At 32.0% G+C, this 23,685-nt stretch overlaps 2 protein-coding genes across 7 annotated transcripts in view; one reads left to right on the top strand and one right to left on the bottom strand.

The window, feature by feature from the left end:
• Positions 1-20,130, bottom strand: part of LOC140050935 (neutral amino acid transporter 9-like) — a 74,407-nt gene extending 54,277 nt beyond the window's left edge. The window contains exon 1 of the mRNA XM_072095940.1: positions 20,121-20,130. The gene's annotated coding sequence lies outside the window, so the exon portion shown is untranslated. The remainder of the gene's footprint in view (positions 1-20,120) is intronic.
• Positions 1-23,685, top strand: part of LOC140050937 (single-stranded DNA-binding protein 3-like) — a 48,605-nt gene that overhangs the window by 16,518 nt on the left and 8,402 nt on the right. For 4 of the 6 annotated variants that reach the window (XM_072095948.1, XM_072095946.1, XM_072095944.1 and 1 more), the window contains exons 6-13: positions 3,753-3,794; positions 9,544-9,603; positions 10,152-10,218; positions 19,622-19,674; positions 20,718-20,782; positions 21,057-21,099; positions 21,546-21,581; positions 22,989-23,043. In XM_072095948.1, the coding sequence (XP_071952049.1) occupies positions 3,753-3,794; positions 9,544-9,603; positions 10,152-10,218; positions 19,622-19,674; positions 20,718-20,782; positions 21,057-21,099; positions 21,546-21,581; positions 22,989-23,043 (421 nt within the window). The remainder of the gene's footprint in view (positions 1-3,752; positions 3,795-9,543; positions 9,604-10,151; positions 10,219-19,621; positions 19,675-20,717; positions 20,783-21,056; positions 21,100-21,545; positions 21,582-22,988; positions 23,044-23,685) is intronic. The other 2 variants (XM_072095947.1, XM_072095945.1) reach the window with 1 other exon arrangement.

Raw genomic sequence — 23,685 nt, 5'->3', positions numbered from 1 at the left:
GATGAACAGAAGAATTTAGCATTAGAGAAACAAGGAAAAAGTTGAAGTATATTGCGAATCAACTTTAATTATTTAGAATTCAGTTCAAGGTAGATTCTAGTATAATTTATAGGTAGCGATGTCATTTATAATAAACAACAACATTTTTTTTTTCTGGTAAAGTATTTGCTACCAGTAATCAATATACAGTTAGTTTGATTTTTCATAATATTTTGTTACCACTATAAATATACAAAGTGCAGATGTCAAGTTGCTTGCCTATGTTACCTGGCTTCGTGGTTCAAATCTAATGCTAGGAATTATTCTCATAACAATCTGTAAATCTTTTGGCCATGTTCTTTCAATATTTCACAATTAAAAACAACAAAAATTACATTAGAACTTGTTAATTGAGTTTAGACTATTAGTCATCCTGATCCAGAAGTCAACAATTATAGGAAGTGCATTGTAGCCCACAAGTCAACATCGTAACATTCTTGTTTGTCCTTGATAGATCCAACTAATATAATTAAAAATAATCATCTGACTCACAACTTTGTATTATTTGGGTACTTCTATATTGCACTCATGAATCTAAATCTTGTGTCCCAAACTTTTATAGTTATTTATTTCATTTAAGTTTTCAACCTGATCAAGGAATAAAAACATTTTGTGCTAGTAAAACAGCTATATAAGAATCATGCTAATATCTTGCAAAAAAATTAACCAACGGTATCCGGTTCTCTGGTGCCAGCAGCATTTTCTCGGTATTTGCAAATTCTGTAAGTCAGGAAAGATGTACAGTACTACTGTACAGTACTGTAGTGTGACAAGCATGGACAAGAATGCATAAACCTTTGTGTCCGAAAATGCTAAATTGTGGTATAATTTTTTATAGTAGGCCCTACCAGAGTGATTGACTTTCAAGCAAAAAAAAACATTGGATTAGGGTTACAACTTAAATTTACAGTAAATCTGTAGATAAATTTGATTCTACAGTACGGTAGGTATATTGCAACATCAAGTGAGTGAGTGGCCGAGCAGTTAAGACAGTGGAACCGTAATCACGTAGCCATAACATCGGCAAGGGTTCGAGGCTCACTCACTCCATGGTTCTGGTGGTAGAACGAGTCTTCTCGGATAAGGACTATAAACCGTAGGTCCAGTGTACACAACTAGCTCGTGTGCACTTTAAAGAACCTAGTACATCTTTCGAGACGAGTAGGGGGTTACCCCGGTGTATTAGTACATCACAGCCACTGATCACCAACTGGGCCCTCTGGGAAATCAGTCTTTGACTGAAGAGGTCGCCCAGTATAAAAATGAACTAACAAAGTCATAGTTTTGCATGAAATAGTGCACTGCAGTGTTGTAGTACAGTAGTATTAAAAGTAATAAAATTAAAAAGATATAGGGGTGACTTTAAAAAAAGAAACAATAATAAAAATGATAGTGGATATCGATAGCCTGTCATTCATTTCCAGGAAGCTACTCTTTAGCATATGTAGGTCAGACCATTTCATTGATGACAAGTTGGTGATTGTCACTCATTCATTTTTGTTTGTGTTTTATCCAGTATAAATAGGACAACTCAGGCTAGCCATCTTGTGTTCTGACCAATACACATCCACATGCTACCTAATTCATCGTAAACATGCAATTCCTTACAAAACATAAATTACGGAGACGTCCTCAAATACTGTAACTTATAGGCATTAAATTTATGAATTTTTAATGACGCTTCATCTGAATTTAGCAGACCTTTGGAGGCTGGAGTTGACATGCCAAATTTGAGGATGCGTGCTTTCAGATACTTTAAAAAAAGGATCTTTGGAGAAGTATGCAGTTGAATTGCCAATGGACTTCATTCTCTTTTTTAAAGAGCGGTTGGCAAAAAGAAGAAAAGGTCCATTTTATGTAGTTGTAACTATTTGTAAAAGCAGATTGAACAGAACAAATTTACTTAGATTACTGTACTCTGCTAAAGATTTGTTGGAAGTAGATTTTTTGGTACATTTAATTGCCCTTACAGTCATGACCCGACTATTTTAAGGGCAATGTCAATGTAGTTAAGACAGTATTGTGTCAGTATTAATTTCTTGATATAGGTCAAGCTTTTCTTGACAACTGACAAGTTCAATAGTAAAATACTAACATTGATTTTGAGAATTTGTCAATTGAGAAAATGTTGGCCACTGAAGTATAGTGCTGTGTGGATGGGATGTACAGTATTCTATCCATTAAAACATTTATTATTGTCTTCAGTACTGTATAGGCCAGTTGTAATCCGGTGAGAAGGTATCGTGTTTTACAGTTACATGAGAGGTAGCGGAGGAACATCAAAGTTATGTTGAAGTTAACGACATAGAGTTGTTGTAAGAGAGTTAACTCATCACCCAATCATTGATCACCTTACAGTAATTCTTTTCTATGTACTTAACTGTCTTGCGTTAATACATCTATAAATAGAGACGTTTTGTGGCTTGTAAATTTTACAATACAATGTTTACTGTATTAAAATTCATTGGTGTATGTTAAATTATTGATCCGTTTTTATCTGGTTAAACAAACGTCATGTTTGTGTAACACCAAAATAGAATTTTGTAGCAGAAATGTTCATTGTTTAAATATTTACTTTAATATAGACTTTTAGGTAATAAGTTACTACCATTGACTTTAAACTTGACTGGTTTGTATGTACAACCAACAGGAAATCACTTAATCTATTGATTGGCATTGAATGCATACAGTATGTCAGTTAATACACTTCATGAAAGGTGGTTAAGTCAAGTGTCTGTACTCATTAATACGGTATGCCATCACAAAGTATGTGAAACACCGGTTCTCGTCAGATCACCGAAGTTAAGCAACGTTGGGCCCGGTTGCGTTCTGGATGGGAGACCGTCTAGAAATCGTGGCGGGTGCTGTATATACTGGAGAGTGATGGTGTAATGGTAATATCGGACTAGCATGTGATAGGCATGGGTTCGAGGTTATCTGTACCATACTAATATCATCCTTAGGCAAGATTCTTTACTCTCATTGCCTAATCTGGTAGGCGCTGCACTGCTGGCTGCCGTGGGTCCGTGGAGGGCCTAATCCGAATTTCCTCACTGAGGACAAATATTAATACAAAATACAAATACAAATACAAATAGTGTAGTGACTTGCAAAGTGATCTGCCTTAGAGTGTGCAGACTTGTAAACTTCTCTTCTCTGTAGAAGAAAATTTCTGGTTGACTCTATATATTAAGTTGTTTAAATGAGAATGGTAGAATTTTTCAGTTATGCTCCCAACATTCCATTGTAACATGCATTGTCTTGTGTCGACTCACCATGTTTGTGTTGAACTTTCATATATTGTCCAGTGTGACTTTCGTTGGGCCTAATTCTCTTTATAGCAATGGCATTTCAGGAATAGTTTTAACTTGAGAAAAGTAATACAATGAAAAAAGATCTTAAACCTCAACTTAATTCAGTTTCTTATTTATTCATACGATTTGCGTAATAGCACATTTTGGAAAATAAGCAGAGTCTCCATTGACAATTGTATTGTACATTAGTTACTGTTTAATTGCTATATATATATATATATAGCTATAGCAAAGATGGGTTGGGTGGTGTTCTTTATTTATCCCAGTCTCTGTTTTGTTTTGCAAATTTAGAATCAATGTTTTAATACAAAGTTCCTATAGTTGAAAGCTAATACGGTTTTCTGTGGCACTATCATCAGGCAACAGAGCGTTACATAAATTTCAATTTTTCTTTTCTAGATGCCACAAGGTCATAACCCAAACATGATGGACACAGGTCAGGTAAGAATATTTTATCGTACTCAGGATTTGTATATTGTTCTAAAGCTTACCAGTTTGCATCTGTTGGTATACCTCTTGTATTTGTTTTAGAGAAAAGAGACACCTCCTACCGTTGTTCTAGCTACAGTCGACGCCGCCTAAGTCGAATCTAATGGGACCGGTATAAAAATTCGAGTTACGCGCACTTCGACTTATAGATTTGGAAAAAAAAGTGCTAGGCCTAGGTTCACTCACTAGCCGCGCTATGGCTAGGCCTAGTGGACCCTGCCCTGTCGCGATCACGGCCCACGCGATGAGCCTTCTTGAATTGAGTTTGCTTAGCTAGCTAGCTACTAGGCCTAATAAATGCTAAGCCTCTTTATCGGCAATGATAAACTGTTTTTTCTTTTATGGTTTAAGCCCAAAACAATACAAAAACGTATAATTCGACTTAGGCGGAGTCGACTGTATAACAAATGGCTCCCGCAGACTATTTCCATTATTGTATCTACACAAGTTACATATCAAACCTACTGGATCTCACAGTTGAGGTTACATTATTATTGCCATAAATGGCAACCACTTACAAACAATTTGGTTGGTGTGATGTGTCTCACTAGTATTTCCTAACTAATCTTGTTAGGTAGCTTCCAGACCTATGGAGTAGGATGTAAAACCATACGCAGATATGAACAGATCCTCAGTTTTTCAAGGCACTGAATTAAGTCTCAGGGATCTGACCTGACCATATCAAGACGCTCTGAAAAATAATTTGCATAAAAAACAAATTTGAAACCATGTGTAATGTATATTTATATAGTTTGAAATAATTATATAGATTACATATTTACATGACAATTGAAAAGCGAGTGTCTCCAAACATTCTACAACGGTTTCAGGATTTCCAAATTTGGTGAAAATGTTTGTAATACAGTATTATTGAGTCAAATAAAAGTGCGAAAATGTCCTAAATAAGGATTTCTACTCTATACCAAAACTACAGTAAATCACCAAATTGTTCTAATAATGGTGGGGTTGAAGTAAAGGTGAACAGAGGTACAGTACATTAAAAGGGCTAAAATTCTCAAGGTTGAAATTTGAATATTCCTACAAAATGTCGTAATTGTGTATCAAACACATGAAATGGTTCACGGTTGCATACATCCAGGCTTATGGATGGAACAATGGAAGAACAATTTGTGCCATGATGGTGCATGGCTGTCTTGTGAAGTGTTTCTGCACAGAATGAGTTGTGTAAAGATATACCAGCAAGTGTAGAGGGGGTGGGGGAGATAGGGTTAAGGGTCGGTAGACATAATAAAAATAGCACTTTCAGGCATCCAGGAGTTTATTAAATGGGCGAAGTATTGGAATTAGGTTGGGATGGTTAAAGGCCATAAAATAAACTTTATAGACTATGCAGTACAGGAATTTAAAAGTATAGTACAGTATTTTAGTGATTTTGGTAACAGAAAGCAGCAATGTTGAATGTGCATTGAGTATGAAGATTTTCGTTATGCTTTCTGAATTTGAATTACCGGTTTATTAATGTTAACCAAACACCAAACTTATTAGCATAAGTTGAACATAAACTTTAAAATGTTCCAATTATACTGCTACTGAAATGTACCACTTTGGACAAATTGAGTAAACTACAATAAACACCACCAAACATAAAGAATGTTATATTGTTTTAACGATTAATAAAGAATGTACAGTGTTACCTACTATACTAATACAATATGAAATTATTACGTTATGTGTATTAGATTAGTTATCAGTCTATTGAAATTTGAAAATTGTAAAAGAAAATTTAAGGATATAGCAGCTGATGAATAGGAACTTTTTTTTTCTAGGCCATTAATTTGACTAAATTGCAATTAATTTAAAAACAGTAGTTTTCATCTGCCTAATTTAGTAAAGTGTACTGTGTTTTGGGTTAAAAGCCATTTAAGACATTTTGGTGACAGATAAAGGGGTTTGTGTTTGTGTTACTATTATCTACACATCTGGGTACAGCAGCAACAGTGGCCCAACCCTTGACTAGCCCCAGATAGTGGAAGAAGGGGCTATCGTTCGACAGATCCTCAAGGAAGTTGGGGAAATCAGTAGCTCATTCACAGAGTGTGTTACAATTAAAACCATTTCCCTTCTTTCATATTGAGATCTGGTACTTAAAATCCCAGAAGGCAAATTAATAAGTATTGCACTGATTCATACAGTTCCAACAGATTACAATTTGATAAGATCAAGTGCTGGAAAAATTGCAACATCACATATATATTTGAACATAACTTAATAAAATAAACGTAGAAGATGTTCTTTTTATCTAGTGTTTGAATGCCAACTTCTCCATATTTAACACATTTTTAAACAAAAACTTGTATAAAATTTCATTTTCGTGAACCAAAATTAGGAAAAGTTTTAATAAGGGTGTGAAAAATATTAGCACAGCACACACCTACTAACCTGTAGTTACAATACATTTAAAGTTATTTTTGTGAAGGAGGTTACCCCTGGTTAAGCGATGAGAGGACATGTGCCTACACTAGTACTTTGAAGGTAATAAGAACCATTCAATATTTGAAACACATTTTCACAAGACAAAATAAAACATTTTTAAATTAAATTACTACTACTGTGTCTACTGTGTACTGGTGATCTTGTTAATTTGTATTTTTAAATTCAGAGTTCATAATCTGCTGTTCATCTCATTCTTTATAATATGCGAGTTCAAATGTTGCTGAGCTACTTACTATATCTGTAGAGTTAAGAATGAAAAATTATCAATAATTCTATAGAAAGATTGGATTTTGATTTATTATGTTATGATTTTACACATACAATTGCAGAGAGGGAGGTAAAATTTGAATATAAGGAGATATTCTAAACTTTGCAGTTTTAATATTTAGAAGTCTCCAGAATATTAAGATATCTTTCAATCCAAGGGAATTTTAAATGATAAAAAAAAAGAGTGTATTTAACATGGTGTCAGTTATAGATTACCGTACATAAATAGTTTAAACAAACAGCTAGTGCTGTATTGTAAAATGTTATCATTGGTGGCGCTAGACTTGTGATAGATAACATTGATTGTGGTAGATGTTACCTTTTTAAACATACTGTAGGTTGAAACTTTACTGAGAAATTGTCAATGGCAATGTATAACTTTGTATTTTGCCCTCCTTTTGTTTGTGGACATGTTATAGGAATCTACTAGATTTTTCTACCTTCACTCTCCCTCTATATTATTGTTGTGGACTCAAACTAGGAATCATCATCAAATTGAACAATACTGTAGTTCATTGCTATTATGATGTTTTGAACTACATGAATCAGACTAGAATCTGGCAATGGCTTTGGGATCTGCTACTGTTCACTGTTAAATATCCATGCCGGAAATTATTCACTTCTACGCATGCTGAATGCAGTGACAAGCATGATATTCCCTCCTTCCCTATGGAAAACAGTCACTGATGAAACAAAATCCAATTTAAACCATTAATGCAATGGAATTTTTAGTTGTCGCGCTAAGCATTTGTGCTATTTGTTCAAAACTATATACCATACAAATAAAATAATATAGGACTTTTTATTCTGTATGCTATATCATGCTTGTTGGAAAGTCTTAGAACTTTAGAACCACTCTACTAAAGTAATTGATATTAAAAAAATCTTTAATATTTGTTCTATTGCACTGAGAAAGGGTTAGTGCTATCCGAAAGCGCTGCAAAATTTCTTTGTGGATGTATTTTTTTTTCTTATTTTAGTTGTATCCATTGAGGTCCCACACACAGATTGTTATTTTTTAAATAATTTGCCTTTCAAACTTGTTACTAATAATAAAAATCCCATCATACTATACTATAAATGTATTGAATCTTATTCGAACATTAACCTACTGTACTGTACGCAAACTGTGAAATATTGTGTGTACGACTTCAGATAGAAATCTTAGCTTTTCGAGAAATCTCACACATAATATAAAGGTTTGTACTTGACAGATGTTTAGATTCCCAACATCAAGGGGTTTGTCAATATACACAAAATGGTAGTAAAGGAGGCCTGCAAGATGATAACAATGCTGAATATTTTTGCAAAACCTATTGTTTTACCTTGCTAAACAATTAAACACAAAGCATCCATAGTAGTAAACAAGAACTATACATTACCTTATAATTATTTATACCATGTTTAATGATTCCCATAGTATATTTACTTTGGTACCTGAAAGAAAAATGAATTAATAATCTTTAAATTTTTGCAACTTATGCTACTTATCACATTATATGCTCAAAATAATGTGGCTTTTTTTTGTTTATTTAAGACTTCAGGAAAGGAAATTTGGACTTTTTTAATACAGATATGGAAATGGAGATAAATAAACTATTCAAAATGATTTTTCAGACCGCACATGTGTCAAACAGGGTGTTCCATTTGATATTCATGATGCATCAAGCAACTACATACATTTCTTTTAAAAAACCTTGTGTATTTAGGAATTAGTTTTACAAATGGATACAAGATGTACGGACAAATACAACGTTGTACAATTGGGATGGTATATATCTTATTCACAATTAAATTAGAAATTATGAATAAAGAATACTTCATTCAATAAAACAAATCTAAAATTTTCATAAAAGACCCTTATTTGCTGTAATGAATCTTGATAGTGTCCAGATATTGATATTTTGTGAACATGTTGATCTTTAAGCACATTGAGGGCAGCACAATAGATTATGCTATCTTGATTACGTTAAGTTATGAGTTAGTGGCTGAGCGGTTAAGACAGTGGAACCGTAATATTCATAACATCGACAAGGGTTTGAGGCTCACTCGCTCCATGGTTCTGGTGGTAGAACAAGTTTTCTCGGATAAAGACTATAAACCGTATGTCCAGTGTACACATCTAGCTCATGTGCACTTGTAAAGCATCTAGTAAATCTTTCGAGCCACTGATCATAACTGGGCCCTCAATTCAATTCAACCATATGCGACTATACTCAAATGAGGTTCTGCACATCAAAATCGATGTCTGATAATGTGCCATCATATGTTATTATTTTAATTAGTTTAATAATTCATGAATTTATCCAAAGTATAGATGACAATGTAAATTTTGAAAATCTCCTACCCAAATTATTGTACCACTTAATACAGTATGTAGTAATCGTCTTTCCCCTACATATCTTCCTGTTCAATCATGAATAACAATAAAAGCTCTTTGTGTCAAAGCATCTTCCCTGGGCCAGGTTTGTATGTTGTAAAATACTTGAGCCATTTTCTATGAAAGTACAAAGTTAGTTTTGAATGTGTCCCATAGACCCTGTAATAATAAACGAGGCCCTAATATTTTGACAAAATACCATATATACCGTAATAACTAAAAGGTCATATCTGTCATAAACTATCTTTGATCATAATTCTACTTATTCTGGTTTGACAGTCCAATAAATAAATTAAAAGAACGTTCAGAATCTGAATGAAATATTCTGTAATGTGCAAACTATATAATATATGAATTTGGGTTATTTAATGATTCGTTCCCATGTTATCATGTCGATATAGCTTTACCAACCTTATTAAAAATTATTTGATTTCTTATACTTTTTTCTGGTTAATTATATTATTATTAATTATATACTGTAGACGATACTTGCCACATATATTTGTCTGCTTTCCAATAATATACAATGCACTTACATTATAATTGTTCGTGTGTCCACTTTGTAACTTTCTTTTTATTATCATCTTCTTTGCATTTCAGCCATTTATATCACCACGATATCCTGGCCCACGAGGTCCTGTTAGAATGCCTGCCAGTCAAGTAAGAATATACATATTTTTTTATTTATAAAACAATTTCACAAGAATTAATAAAATAGCAAATTTCTTTGAAGAGTCTAAAAGAAACTCCAATCCTTTAAAACGAATATACCTTAGCTCCTGGAAACTTCTTATCAAAGCGACCACTTTACACACATAATTCAGGGCGATAGCCACCAGTAAGGTTGATAAGGTTTCAACCTGACCACTTCTTCAGGCCTTGACAACCAAGTGGCTTGAACAAAGATTGTTCCCTTTTCTTGCAAAAACAGTTCCACTTTATTTCTTGTGGCAACATCACTGGAAATTGGGGTGAATAATAATAAATAATAATATTCATAATATATTTATAATCAATCCTTCTGCATTAAGATTAGTAGACTGGTGGTAACATTAGGTATTCTGATATGGATTGATTTAGTTATACTGCCCTCTAATTTTTGTTACTGACCAAGTACAATTTGTCTTTACTGCCATCTATTTTAATCAATCATTTTGATGATGCAAACTTCTCTAATAGATTGATGTTTTTTTTTACTTTGACTTTAGCCTCAAGGAGTTGGAAATTCACCGTCAATTATGCCGAATTCAATGGATTCTGTAAGGCATCAGCAAGGTAATATCATCTGTATAATTTTTTTTCTAAATCTTGTATTTCATATTTCAATAATAATTTGGACATATTTGAGCAGTTTGCAAAAAAAATAATATTTCCTCATCACCAACATTCCTAAATAGCAGGAGAAAAAAAAATCCAAATGCGTGTTTCAGTAACGTTTGACCATTGTTTTTGAAAAACTGAACTGTACGGTGGAGGTGTACATTATATTAATGAAAGATGAAGGTGAAAACAATAAAATGCGTAAGTAAGTATACTTGACTGGTCACTCGTAAACATCTCACAGTGATCTACTCCCACTTCTCACATATAAATCGCGAGGAGGTTTTGTAGCGAAGTCTGTTGATTATCTACTCAAAGTGACAAATAATACATACGCTACTGTTTTCTACAAAGGAAATTTGATGTTCTGAACATTATTCTTTGTAGGCCTAGATGAATTCAATTACATCTTTATTGACCCCCTCCCCTATATTTCTATAGCTGCTTTTTCACTTTTCATTTTCAAATATTGCCTTACTTTATTTCCAAAAACTTGTCAGTCACAGAAACAAGATATACTATAAATATAAACCATGGATGTGCATTAAATTAATTTTTAACAGAATTCTGCATGTAGTTAATGAATGAATTAAAATTAAATAATTTACAATAATATTTTATGCATATTGTAGTAATGTAAAATATTATTGAAGTTGAAATGTTTATGAGAAAAGGGATATTTTGTAATTATTATAGCTAATGTTAATTAAACTAATCTAAATCTTGAAATACAGCTGACGCCAGACTGAAATTACTTTACATACATACTGTATACAGACACTGCTGCCAAGTGATAAGCATGTTCCTGATCAGTTTCTATGTGAATATCTACTTCTTTTTCTGTGTGCTCACCAGTACCTACAACACACTGGCCCTGTTTCTGCTGCAATGTTAAATAACAGTTTATTTGTTCACTTATTATTAAGAATACAATTTATTGACCACAATTTCTGTGTAAATTGGTGTTCCCAAATAAAATCAGTCGGTGATTGTCGAAGTAAAAACTTTACTCAAAATCCAATATGCTCAAATGAGTTGATCTGAAGGTCAACAGGGTCAATGATATAACCATTATTTTGAGTTGTAGATAAAAGTCGCACATTATAACCCATGTTTGTAACTGTTATTTTCTTGTTTTTTAAAATTTTCTTGAATTTACTGACCAAGAAATTAGGGTAATTATTATTCAAACGATTATTAATTGGTTATTGCTTGCAACAGAACAGTTTGATGTATTGCACATCTGCAAGTGAGTCTATTGTAATTGTACAGCATACAACTGAAGTAGTACAGAATATTTATTAACTTAGCATTCAAACTTATAAATTACTAGGTAATGTGCCCTTTAAAACAAGGTGATTTTTGATTAATGATACTCCATAAATTGAATTTAAATCTGACCAAAATATACAAATTTAATCTGACAGCTATTGTGTCACTAAAATTGCATAATTGATTGTCAGAATAAGTGATACTTTGGGAAATAATTACCAAGACACTATGTATTGCATTTGAATATTGTCAATGAGTTTACTGTTGCGCTAGAATAATAACTGTACATATACCAAGTGTTATACACTGAAGCACCATTAATTATATTGGTCTGAACATCAACATAGTTGGCCTGGATGCCATATTTCTTTTCGTACATAAGTTGGGGCCTCTCATAAAATGTCACAAAATAAACATGAAAATTCATTATTCATACCCATAAGGTGTGAATTGATCTAACAACAATTCACTAATGCAAACGCTTTCTGTCGCGCCGTCTGTTTAGTCAAATGGATTAGACTATGGACTTTACATGTCGGTGTATAGGGTTTGAATCCCATGAGCAACTTCTTTTTACTTTATAGCGAGAGAGATTAAAATAGTAGGTTAGGTTTAGTTATATTTAGGAAGTAGTTCAGCTATCTTTCACAAAAGAGGTCCCCAACTTATGTACGAAAAAAAAAATTGCGGCCTGAATATCCTTACATGAACACAGAAGGTTGTATTTTGCTGTTTGTTTTTTGAATTCATTATTCATGTTTAATCAACATTGTAATTAAAAAGTTGAAATAAATGGTAAAATTCTTGTATTTGACTAATTTACAAATATACTTGAATCAAGGATTATCGTCAAACACTAATAACACAATTTGATGGATTGATAGACATTTAATCAGCTTTAAAATGTTTTCATTTTTTAAAACCTTGCCAGTATTGGACGCATTTTTTTACCTTTAGTTAAAGGGGTCTAGTAGTAAAGCCTAAATGGTAAATATATTACTATCAGGATGTTTTTTATAAAGCCAAAACAATTTGTAGAAATTAGTGGGAGGTCACTTGACATATTGGGGAACTCCCACTGTTAATCAAGAGACTCAGGAGGTCTAATCATAGATCATGTATAATATTATATAGCTACATAATTTATCACTTTAAACTAAAATTTCAGTATGTATATGTAGAGTTTTATGTCAATAAAATCTAATCTATCTATGAATTTATTATACAAACCTCTCAATGATATATTCCATCTAGCTAATGTCTTCCTGAATTATAACATTAATTTATACATTGATGTAGTACTGTTAGGCATATAGTCTGCCCACTGACACCATTCAATAGATCCAATTAATTTTGCATCATGTAATTGATCTGACGCACCTGCGCCTTGTCCTTAGACCCTAGTAACAAATCAATCATTATGAAGCAATTTCAAATAGAATCCATTAATATTTTTGGATGAATGTTGCCTCTGGAAATAACATTTATTAATGCAGAAAAACAGATATGGAGACAGCAGACCTATGCTTTAATGCTTTTTGTAAAAAAAAAATATTTATTCTTCTGAAAAGGAAATTGATAATAAGACCCTAAACTGACTGTAAATATTGAGTACAGTGCCTCACAGTACTACAGTAATATAGAAGTGCTTGTACTTGTAGCCTATGACAGGTTAATATACAGAAGGCAATTACTAGTTGTACATAGCAGAGGACAAAAACAATAGACTCACTATACAGTAGACAATACATCTAATATTTACATATTATGGAACGCCGTTTACGCAACATTTCGATGATATGAATTTTATGACGCGATATGTGAATGAAATGCATTGATATGAATTGAATGGCGCGATATATAAATTAAATGTTTTAAATTGAATGCTTTGAATTGACTGTTTTGAATGAAATGTTTTGAATTAAATGTTTTGAATGAAATGTTTTAAATGAAATGTTTTGAATTGAATGTTTTGAAGTCAAAGTATTGGCGGCGTATGTCATTCCCGCTCGCGATTTTTTTCTCAACCTCTTTAGCCTGGGTACCCTCATCTCCTTTCCACGCTGTCATCAATATGGATCCCTTACAGAGAATCCTAACAGACCCGGGTTTGGAAATATGCATTCCACTGTTTCAGGTCTGTTAGGATTCTCTGTAAAGGATCCATATTGATGATAGCATGGCTAGGAGTTAAGGGTACCCCAGCTTAAGAGGTTGAGAACAAATCGTGAAATGACATACGCCGCCAATAGTTTGACTTTTCAATTCAATTCAAAAAATTCAATTCAAAGCATTCAATTAAAAACATTTAATTCATATATCGCGCCATCCAAATCATATCGATGCATTTCATTCACATATCGCTTCATAAAATTCATATCATCGAAATGTTGCGTAAACGGCATTCCATAACATATAGTTGATCGTACAGTAATACTGTACATTGAAATCTGAATAATATGGCAATGATCAAACATATTGATAGGTGTGATACTGATAGACAGAAAAAATAGTTAGAATAAATTCAAACATTGAAGGCCAATGAATCAATCTCTGTAATATTTCATTTCAGTTCTTAGCATTAAAAATCTGAAAGAACAGTGAATTATTACTTACAGGGGATACTGTATTACTACAGCGTGTACATCATACTATCACCACATTGGATCCATTGATTATACACTGGATTGCCAATTGTACTTGCTCTTGTTTCACTTAAGCAAAGTGTTTCTTCAATCTTGACAAGGCAACTGCATCAAATCCACAGCGTTTCTTTAGTTGATATGATAGACTGCTGTCGGAGTTCAGTAAATTAATAAATAAAAGCTTTGCAGTCTCTGGAGTAAAAATAAGATATAAACAAAGATGAGAAACATTCACTTTTGTTTTGATTTTTTAGTATGAACCTTTTATTTGTTTTTCGTTTGTTGAACCCAATTTCTGTTCTGGATAATTTTTAAATTTATTTTTTAGTTGTAGGCCTAAATAGAATTTATTTGGAGATTGTTGGTATGTAGGTAAAAGTTCTAACCAAGAAACAAATTGTTCTCATGACAATTGATATGTCCACTATAAAAACTTTTTAGCCAGCATGGTTTAGTTTTAACAAGACTACAGTATGTTCTGGACAGGCATTGGTCTTTTAATTCAACCCTTAGAAAATTTCTTTTCTTTGGCCACTTTGGACTTGGTTAATTTTACCAAATTAACTCCAATGTGAGCAAGACATTATAGTAACATCAACTATTGCTTTATATAAGAAAAAATACAAAGTAATCAGATGGTCTGTTGATGAACTATAAATATATCAGTTTGTAGACATTCGTGTAGACAAACTGTGTCTAATTTGGGAAGACCTGTCACAATTTGTGTAATGCTACAGTAACAGTACTTTTGTCTCGGTTATTTAGCATATTGTAGACTTATTAATCTTGATAATTTCAACATTTTTAAAAGGAATTTCCCCTAGTTAGTTTCAGTTAATATCATAGCCGATTATAACATTTCTGTGTGTGTTTCACCCCCCCCCCCTTCTTTCTCAAATGTTGCCACTACAGGAATCTGAAATGTAATTTACTAAATAACCCATGAATAATTTCAAGACTGTGGGTCTAATGCGTATGGCTGAGTTAGCGTAATAACATACTTTGTTCTAATGATGTTTGGTAGAATGGTTTTTTGTTTCACGGTTTTGTTAATGAATGTAGTCAGTGAACAGGATATAAATAAAGTTATTTTAGAATAGAATAATGAGACAAGAAAATTAAAATGTTTGAAGTGGATTTATCTTTTGTTTATTCCTGTTCAGAAAAGAACTACGGATATACCAATGTTTTAATTATGGACTCATTAGTTTACAAACTAATTTCTCCATGGTTTAATATACAAATCCTTATCTTGTCATGCTTAATTTAGATGAGACAATTTTAGAGGTGAAATTAACTTGTCAGTCAAATGAGTTTCTTCAAATTTTAATGTGTGTGAGTGAGCTCTATCGTATACAGAACTGTAGTCGTGTTAATGATACAGTAACATTCATTGTGGACATGTACCACTTATATAATAGTCAGTTAGTTTAGGCACTTAAAGTAATGATGCCAACTGCTTGTTTACAGTGTGTTTCCCAATACATTACATAGTTCTAAGATGTTTGACCCCAACCAACATTTCAAATGTTTTAAGAATGAAATTATTATGTTGTCTAAAATAAAAGAAAATTGTTACTAGCAGTGACTCCTACTATGTTTCATACAGATTGGTGTACAACAAACAGCTGCATCCATTGCGCTAAAACATTGTATGATTTAACAATAAAAATATATATATACGGTATATAAAAAAATTTAAAAAACGCATAGTAGTAGTTGGTTATATTAAGAGCCTACAATATTATCAATACAGAACACCTGGGGGATGCCTTCTAAAGTGTTAGTTATGGTGTTAAAACATACAGTCTTGCCCCTTGTTTGTTTCTACCTGAATGTGTTAACTCTATATGATTATCCTCCTGAAGAATAGAAGTTCCCCAAAGGAGACGTTCTAATTTAGTGATAGGAAGATGGATGTATTGAGTTTTATTGCAATGAAATTTGTGCTGAATGGTGTCCATTTCTACAGAAGACAAAGTTTGTGGCGTAGAGGATTTTATTCAACTTTGAAATTCAGTTTATTTCACTGTCATGGAATGACATTATATCCAAAGTGTAGAATGAAATTATATCCAAAGTTTGTCTCAATATATTAAAGTCAACCCACTAATCAATTCTGAGCTGAAAATTTAACATAGAATCTAATTTTTTATTGAGATAATAAATTCTGTAAAATTATATTGCATTTTTCCAATTTCATGTTATCATCCCCATGGCTTGCTGTCTTCTATTATAAATTGTTTTTAATTTTCAGATAGGCAGACATAATGCCAATTGTCGAAATGACCGTCTTAGAACGGATATTCTACAACATATAGATTTGATAAAATAGAAGAAACCCTACAGTACCTTGGCCCTATCGTATTAGCAAAGCATGCCTACCCTCTTATAGAAAATAATTATGAAATGATTCTGAATATGATGATGTGCCCATTTGAATTTTGTGTTTTTTGCTTATGTCTTCTAATTCACATAATCAAGAACACACTTCTGATTATGTTTCAAATAGATTCCATTCCAGTATTACTATGACCGGCAAACATGTTATCAACTAACACTTTAATTAGTTTTCTCTCCTGTGAAATTGTCTTGGGTTATCATCAGTTTAATTCATATCCCTATAAAATTGGTTTATTTCTAGCCTGACAGTATTGATTTTTATTATTAATTTCATGCATTGTGATCCATATGTCATACAAGAAGATGAATTCTGTATTAGAAATATTTGATTGAATGTATTCTTTATCGCTGAATGAGTGAATATTTAATCATGTGATATTGACTGGCTTGCTGAACTACAGTACAGCTGAAAGCGTTAATATGAATTATAGTGGATATAGTTTTGAATAATAATGCTGATGACCCAATTGCATTTATTGTGATGATGATTGGTAGTAAAGCACAATCTCACGAATTGCAAAGCTTGGATCCCACAACACAAGTGCGTAAACTGAAAAACTAATTTGACCTATCACAATGCGAATGGATTATCCAAACTGTTGCTTGTAATTGGACAACTCCCTTGTCTTGTGCCTACGCTGGGAACCAGAATTTAATATTGATTGTAAATACCTAATTGAAAAATATATAATACGGTAAAAAACTTCAAAATCAAAGTATATAAGTGTATGTTAACCGTCATTTCCATAGTATGGTGTGAAAGCCTTTAGGCCACAAAGTGAACCAAGCATTACAATACTTTGCTAATATGTATCTAAAATGATCTATAAAACCTAAAAATGAACATTGCATAATCTATCTAAAGACTAACGTTGGTTGCTAAATTGTTACTATTTTCTTAATGATAAAGTCAGAATACTTACTTGTCTGTGCAATGTCATCCATCTGGCAAATCATTTGATAGTGCTTTAGTTAATGCTTGTCGAACATAAGTGTGTAGATTAATAACACTGTAAGTGAAATCAACAAAGCCTCTGATTGGTTGAGAACTCTATCCAATGAGCTTTCTTAGTTTGAAAGAAAGTGAAAGAATGATAAGAATATCGTTTAATAGGAATACTCAAGCTTTAATAAAACAAATTAAATGCTTTAATTATTTTTAATTAAATAAAAAAACACCAAACCAAACTGTAAACAAGTTTCAGAATTTAAAATATATTACCTGTATTATACTGTACTGTATCTTCACATAGGTCATTATCTGTCCAGTATCGTAATGTAGGCAAATTATATAAGACAGTGTAACATATTATCACATGTGGCACCTGTATTAATATTTGGTTAGGCTTATATGATACCTTACCCAGGGAGTTGCCTTACCTAACCATTTCGGGATGTGGGGTTATGATACAAGCATCCTAAATAAAAAGATTTACTAAACCATAAACTGGTTTTAATACAGTTTTACATGTACTTGGGTATCTTCTTGTGTGACATTTTACTAAGTCAGTGTACTTGATTGAACTTCTTGGACATTCAATGTAGTAGTAGCATTTGATTAAAGTTAGTTTAGATTGATTGAAGGATTATGATATTACCATATTAAGGTAACAATTCCACTATCTCGGAAGAAATAAGATTGCTACAATACTGTTCGTGTGATAACCAACCACAACCTTTAATACATCAAAAATTTAATCTGGTGTAATTTACAAGAAATGAAATTCTATATTTTAAAAACTATGTAATTTTATAATATAATGTTTGCAGTGGCACTAATATTAACTGAGAAAAATTAAATTATCCAAATAATAGGGAGCTTTTAATTTGCGACGACCAGGGATCAACAACAAATCCTGTCTGGACCTAGAAACATCAAACTGTCTGGAGATGAGAGAGGACACATCTCCCAATATTTCCACAATGTATTAACATGACTTAATAGTTTTGTCATCAGTCGTCGCATATCAAAATCTCTATTAGTAAATTAAGAAAGAAAATTAGAAGAAATTTGTTTCTTGTTTATGGTAAAAGTTAGTAAGAACATTAAAAAACCACAATTTAGAGGTTTTCAAAAAGTACAATACTTTACCAAATCGGATACCATGAACAGGTCACCTTGGATTGTATTTCTTCATTAAAACTCTAATTTGACATGAATTTCCTCACAACTTTTTGTAATAAGTAATTCATGTACATCCCTACATAATAAATATCTTAGCAAATATCGTCCATATGTTGAATATTGAGATATAATTAATAAAGGACAATTTTAACTATATTCATTGAAAGGTCTTAGATTGTATTTCTTGATTAAAACTATAATTTGATGACTTGCTCCCTTGCGTACAATGAAGCATCATAAATCCTGTTGTAACACTGCTGTCAAATTGCTTTGAATGAATTTACATTTCTCTATTCATGTGACTGTTTTATATAGGGAGTTTATAAACAACATGATCAATGCTATGACTATTTGATATAGAAAGTTTATAAACAACATGGCCAGTGCTATGACCGTTTATATAGGGAGTTTATAAACATCATGGCCAGTGCTATGACAATTTTATATAGGGCGTTTATAAACATCATGGCCAGTGCTATGACCGTTTTATATATGAAGTTTATAAACAACATGGTCAGTGCTACTCTAACTCATTAAAAAGATGGTTTACAAAATATTTATGAAAATTAATTTTTAATTTTAAGATAAATTGTTGTTCTTGGATGAAGTAATTACTTTTATTTTTGATTGTCATTTTTTAAATGTGAAATAATTCAAAATAATTACATTTAAAACCAGAATTTTATATTTTATTACTGGAATCTGTGTTATTTTTCCAATTCATTACATATCTAAAAGCACAAAATACAAAAAACTTTCTCCTGCAAAATTATGTTTCGTACAGATTGAAATATAGCAACGATCAACTTCTATGTTTTATTCATAGTTGGTTGATATTGATTAAGATTTTAAACATAGTTTTTATTTTTATTTGGTGCACATTTTCAATGACATATTTCTTTTCTAATTTTAGTAAATATGGGGAGTCAGATGAGAATGCCTCATCCTAGAATGCCCATGCAACCTGTAAGTGTATTCATTCATTTATAATTGTTAAATAAGAAAATTGATGTAATTATTGATATACTAAAGTTGTTAGTACTCTGCTACCATGAAGACATTAAAGAATATGGAGGTGTGTGATGTTGTGATTACCAAAAATACACTTGGTGACTTGACAGGAATTATGGACGTCACAATGTTGGATCCATGGCTAGTGATCTTCTGATCATCAGTAATCCTCTTTTAGCTGTTGCAAATTAAAATGCTTTCTAAAACATTGCCTAAGCTTTGCAAATTTGGCAAGAAAATGTTTCCAAATTTTGCCAGCTTACAAACTTCAGCAAACTAAAGTAGTTTCAGAAGTTAGGCAGGACCTTCTCTTAACATCTGTGAACTTAGTCAATCAAATAGCAGTCTTTGTAATCCTGCAGATGGCCAAAATGTTAGTCTCCATTAACTAGTGTATGTACCACCATGCACCACAACCTTCTCAGAAACAGCAAACAAAAATCAGATACTAGTGTAGACTTGCCTTACCTTTTGAATAATGTTGTTTGAGGGAAACATACTGTATAACATTATTGTGTATACTAATAGCTGAATTTTGTAATTAAGCATATGGAGTTAGATTACTTAATACAGAACATTCCATTTCATTAGCAGATGTTAAATAAATTGTGGTCCATTAACCTCATAATGAAGATATATAATTTATTCATTGCATATTGAGGATTAGGAGAATATGCATGCTTAAGCTTCGTACCCTTTTTATTAATACGTGTAACCTATCTAATTAGCGTCAGTATCCCTACTCCTACTCAACTTCTCCACTCCTACTCAACTTCTCCACTCCTACTCAATAAAAAGAACTAAAAATAAGTAAATAAATTAAGAAATATTTCATTTCATTTCGTTTATTTCGTCTTTTATAAATAATAAAAATCACAAGGTACATAGCACTTTAGGGGGTAGACCAGATTGTCCGACTCTCCGACCCCCTAAAGGATAAGGATGCTTTAAAGTAATCAGTTGGTTTTGTCATGTTTGTTGACTTTCTTTCTTTTTAGAATTATGGGCCAATGCGGCCTCCTAACAATTCAATGGGACCAGGGCCGGGTATGCCTTTATCAATGTAAGTAATCTTTCATGAACTTCTGAATAAAACAGAAAATACACTATATTAACTATTATTAGAAAAGACAATTTAAAGCATTAGCGGTTCTACTGTATACATGAGTACAGTATATGCTATTCCACAAAAAAGGTGTTTTGAGACCAAGTGGTTTAACTCGCTTTAAAACCAAGAAAACTGCTCACACTGGTTACTGAATTATTGCACAATCTTCCCAATGATTACATTGATTTTTCCTTTACCTTTCTATCCTGTTATTCTTTATTCTATACAGGCCTGGCGGTGGAGGTAGGCCCTGGCAACCAAATACACCAACAGTAAGTGAGATTGAATTGTAACAACATTTTAGGTTAAACAATAATCAATAATTTTGATTTTTTTTTAAATGGAAAGTATGTACGGCCATGAGAAATATATTATATGGTTCTCGTCGATACCTCAAATTTTCAGTTTAGGATTTCTTTAAACATTCACTTTACATTAACATACAGAGATTCATTTATATCCAGAAAAGAATGATGCCAGATTATCATTTTTCATCAGTCTTAGTATTTAAAAAAAAATAAAGATGAAAGATGAACTTTTTGGATGTGTGGTCAAATTGACGAGAACCATATGTTCCATTTTCAATGGCCTAATGCGAATTTTCATGGACTGAACTCCATGATGTGACATTTATTATTTTGTGATTTTTCTACTTTGGTTTGTATTGGCTACCGATTTTCTTACTCTTGTTTTCATCTTAAACTTTTCGCCCAATCAGATGAATTATTCAAATTCTCCTCCCATCAATTTCTCTGTAAGTAGACCACGTCTGTGTGCATGTTGACCAATTAGAGTATATACACACACAGTACAATTTGCTTTTTTTACAATTAGTTTAGTGTTTTGTTAAAAAGATTTTCTTGTTTGTGAAGTAATACATTTTTTTGTACATCACAAAAAAAACCAACAAATTAAAATGGACAAAGGTGTTATTTCAGACACATTGTTGAGTTTCTTCGGAAAGTAGTACAGCACATTATTATGCTTGAATTTATGTAGAGTAGAAAGATTAGCTTCAAGAACAGTCTGTTTTATTTGTATTTTTGGTTATATATTGTGTTTGATATTGACCTTTACTGTAATAGTTTGTTAATATCATATTGTTGTTTATATCATAATATTATGTAGTATGGTTTTGGTTTTATGACTTGTTTCAATGTTATCTTCAAAGCTAAGTTTATGTCACAGACACGATCTAATTTCTAGTTGCCAAACCAACCATTTTATAAAGTCGTGGTAATTGAATCGTAATAGATACAGTATATACTGGAAAACCACACCTACACAAATCATCCAAGTGTGAGTGTCTCTTCTATGTAAAATCAAAACGATATTTGACCAACTCATGTTTGTCATTTTCTTGTTGGAGGAACATATACAAAAAGCATGAGATGGCAAAAGTCAACATTTTTTGTCTAGGAAGCTCAGATCAGAGTTTTCTAGACTCTAAACATGAAAGTCACAAAGGGCGACATAAGCTTAGCTGTTAACTAATGAATTATTAATTTGTCAATATTTGGGTCTTTGCATGTTGAGTTTGTAAACATTTTTCATAGACCAATCAATTCATGTTTTCCTTCCTCTCTTGTTTCCTTTACATATTTAAAAATTATTCCGAATTATTTTAGTTAATTAATAAAAATTATGACCAATTTAATTAAGTGCTGTATACATTAATTAATTACTCTACAGTGCATGCATCTTCCTATTTTGTGTGTGTGTTTTTTAGTATGCCCATTATTCAACGTATTCTCAAAGCAAATTTTAACCTTCCATTGTTTCATGAGATTTTTAAATTTCTTTTAATTCTTCTTTTACGATGACTATAGCAAAGAATTAACTAAACAATAAAGACAATAGCAATTTATAATTTCCAGATTTGTTTTATAAATTATAGTGTACATTACCATTTCAACAAATATACAAATTATCAATCTTGAAATATGACTAAAAGTGAAACTAAATATCAGTTGAACAATTTGAAGCCGAGCAAGAGAGATTTCAATCTCTTGAAAAATTATGCTAAGTTGTTATTAATTATTTTCTTATTAATGATATTTTTGCATTACATTTTTTCTTGTTATCTCTACTCTTCCTGTTGATGAGTTAATTTCTTGTTAATGGTGGTTGTATTTTACTTGTTAATTGTATTATTATACAGGGTCCACCGGGAGGAGGAGGCGCCCCTGGAACACCTATCATGCCAAGTCCTCAAGGTATGTACTATTGTTAATTACATTAACGTGCAATGCTACTCACAACAACATTTTAACAACATTAATGGTCATCTGTTCAACTTCAGTGATTTTGTAAGGTTGAACAGATAGATCCACACTGCTGGAATTTACTTTCCAACAAGCTTTGTTGACTTTCAAACTTAGAATAATTTATATTCCTGGTTTAATCTTTCTATTGTTATAATGAAACATAATCATTTGCAAATTAATTGATAGTTTGATAAGCAGAGAAATTTGTAAGCCCACCCTTAGTCTGGATTTGATCTACAGTAGTGTCTTTAAAAAATGTTTTGTACAGAAGAAAAATAAATAAGTTCTATATCTCAAACACTACAGTACACCAACTTTTTTATCCAGCCACAGTGTGGACCTAGTTTACAATCAGTGTCATCAGAATTTAGTATAAAAAGAAATCTTTTAATTACTAGATTGTATGTAGAATGCTTTCTTTAAAACAGTGCCAATATGTGATCACAATTGATTATGTTTTATAATAAACAATAAAATTATTTAAACCGATAGTTAAACTGGGAGGTATTCAGTACCAAATTAGGCTTTATTGCTATCTCTATCAAAGTTAATACCAATTGTTTTTAGTTTATATTGCACACACATATTGCT

This window comes from Antedon mediterranea, chromosome 6 (assembly GCF_964355755.1).
Source record: "Antedon mediterranea chromosome 6, ecAntMedi1.1, whole genome shotgun sequence".
In the NCBI taxonomy this organism is placed as follows: Eukaryota; Metazoa; Echinodermata; class Crinoidea; order Comatulida; family Antedonidae; genus Antedon; species Antedon mediterranea.
The sequence above is the reverse complement of the archived record's forward strand: the minus strand, read 5'-3'. Positions and strand labels throughout refer to the sequence as shown.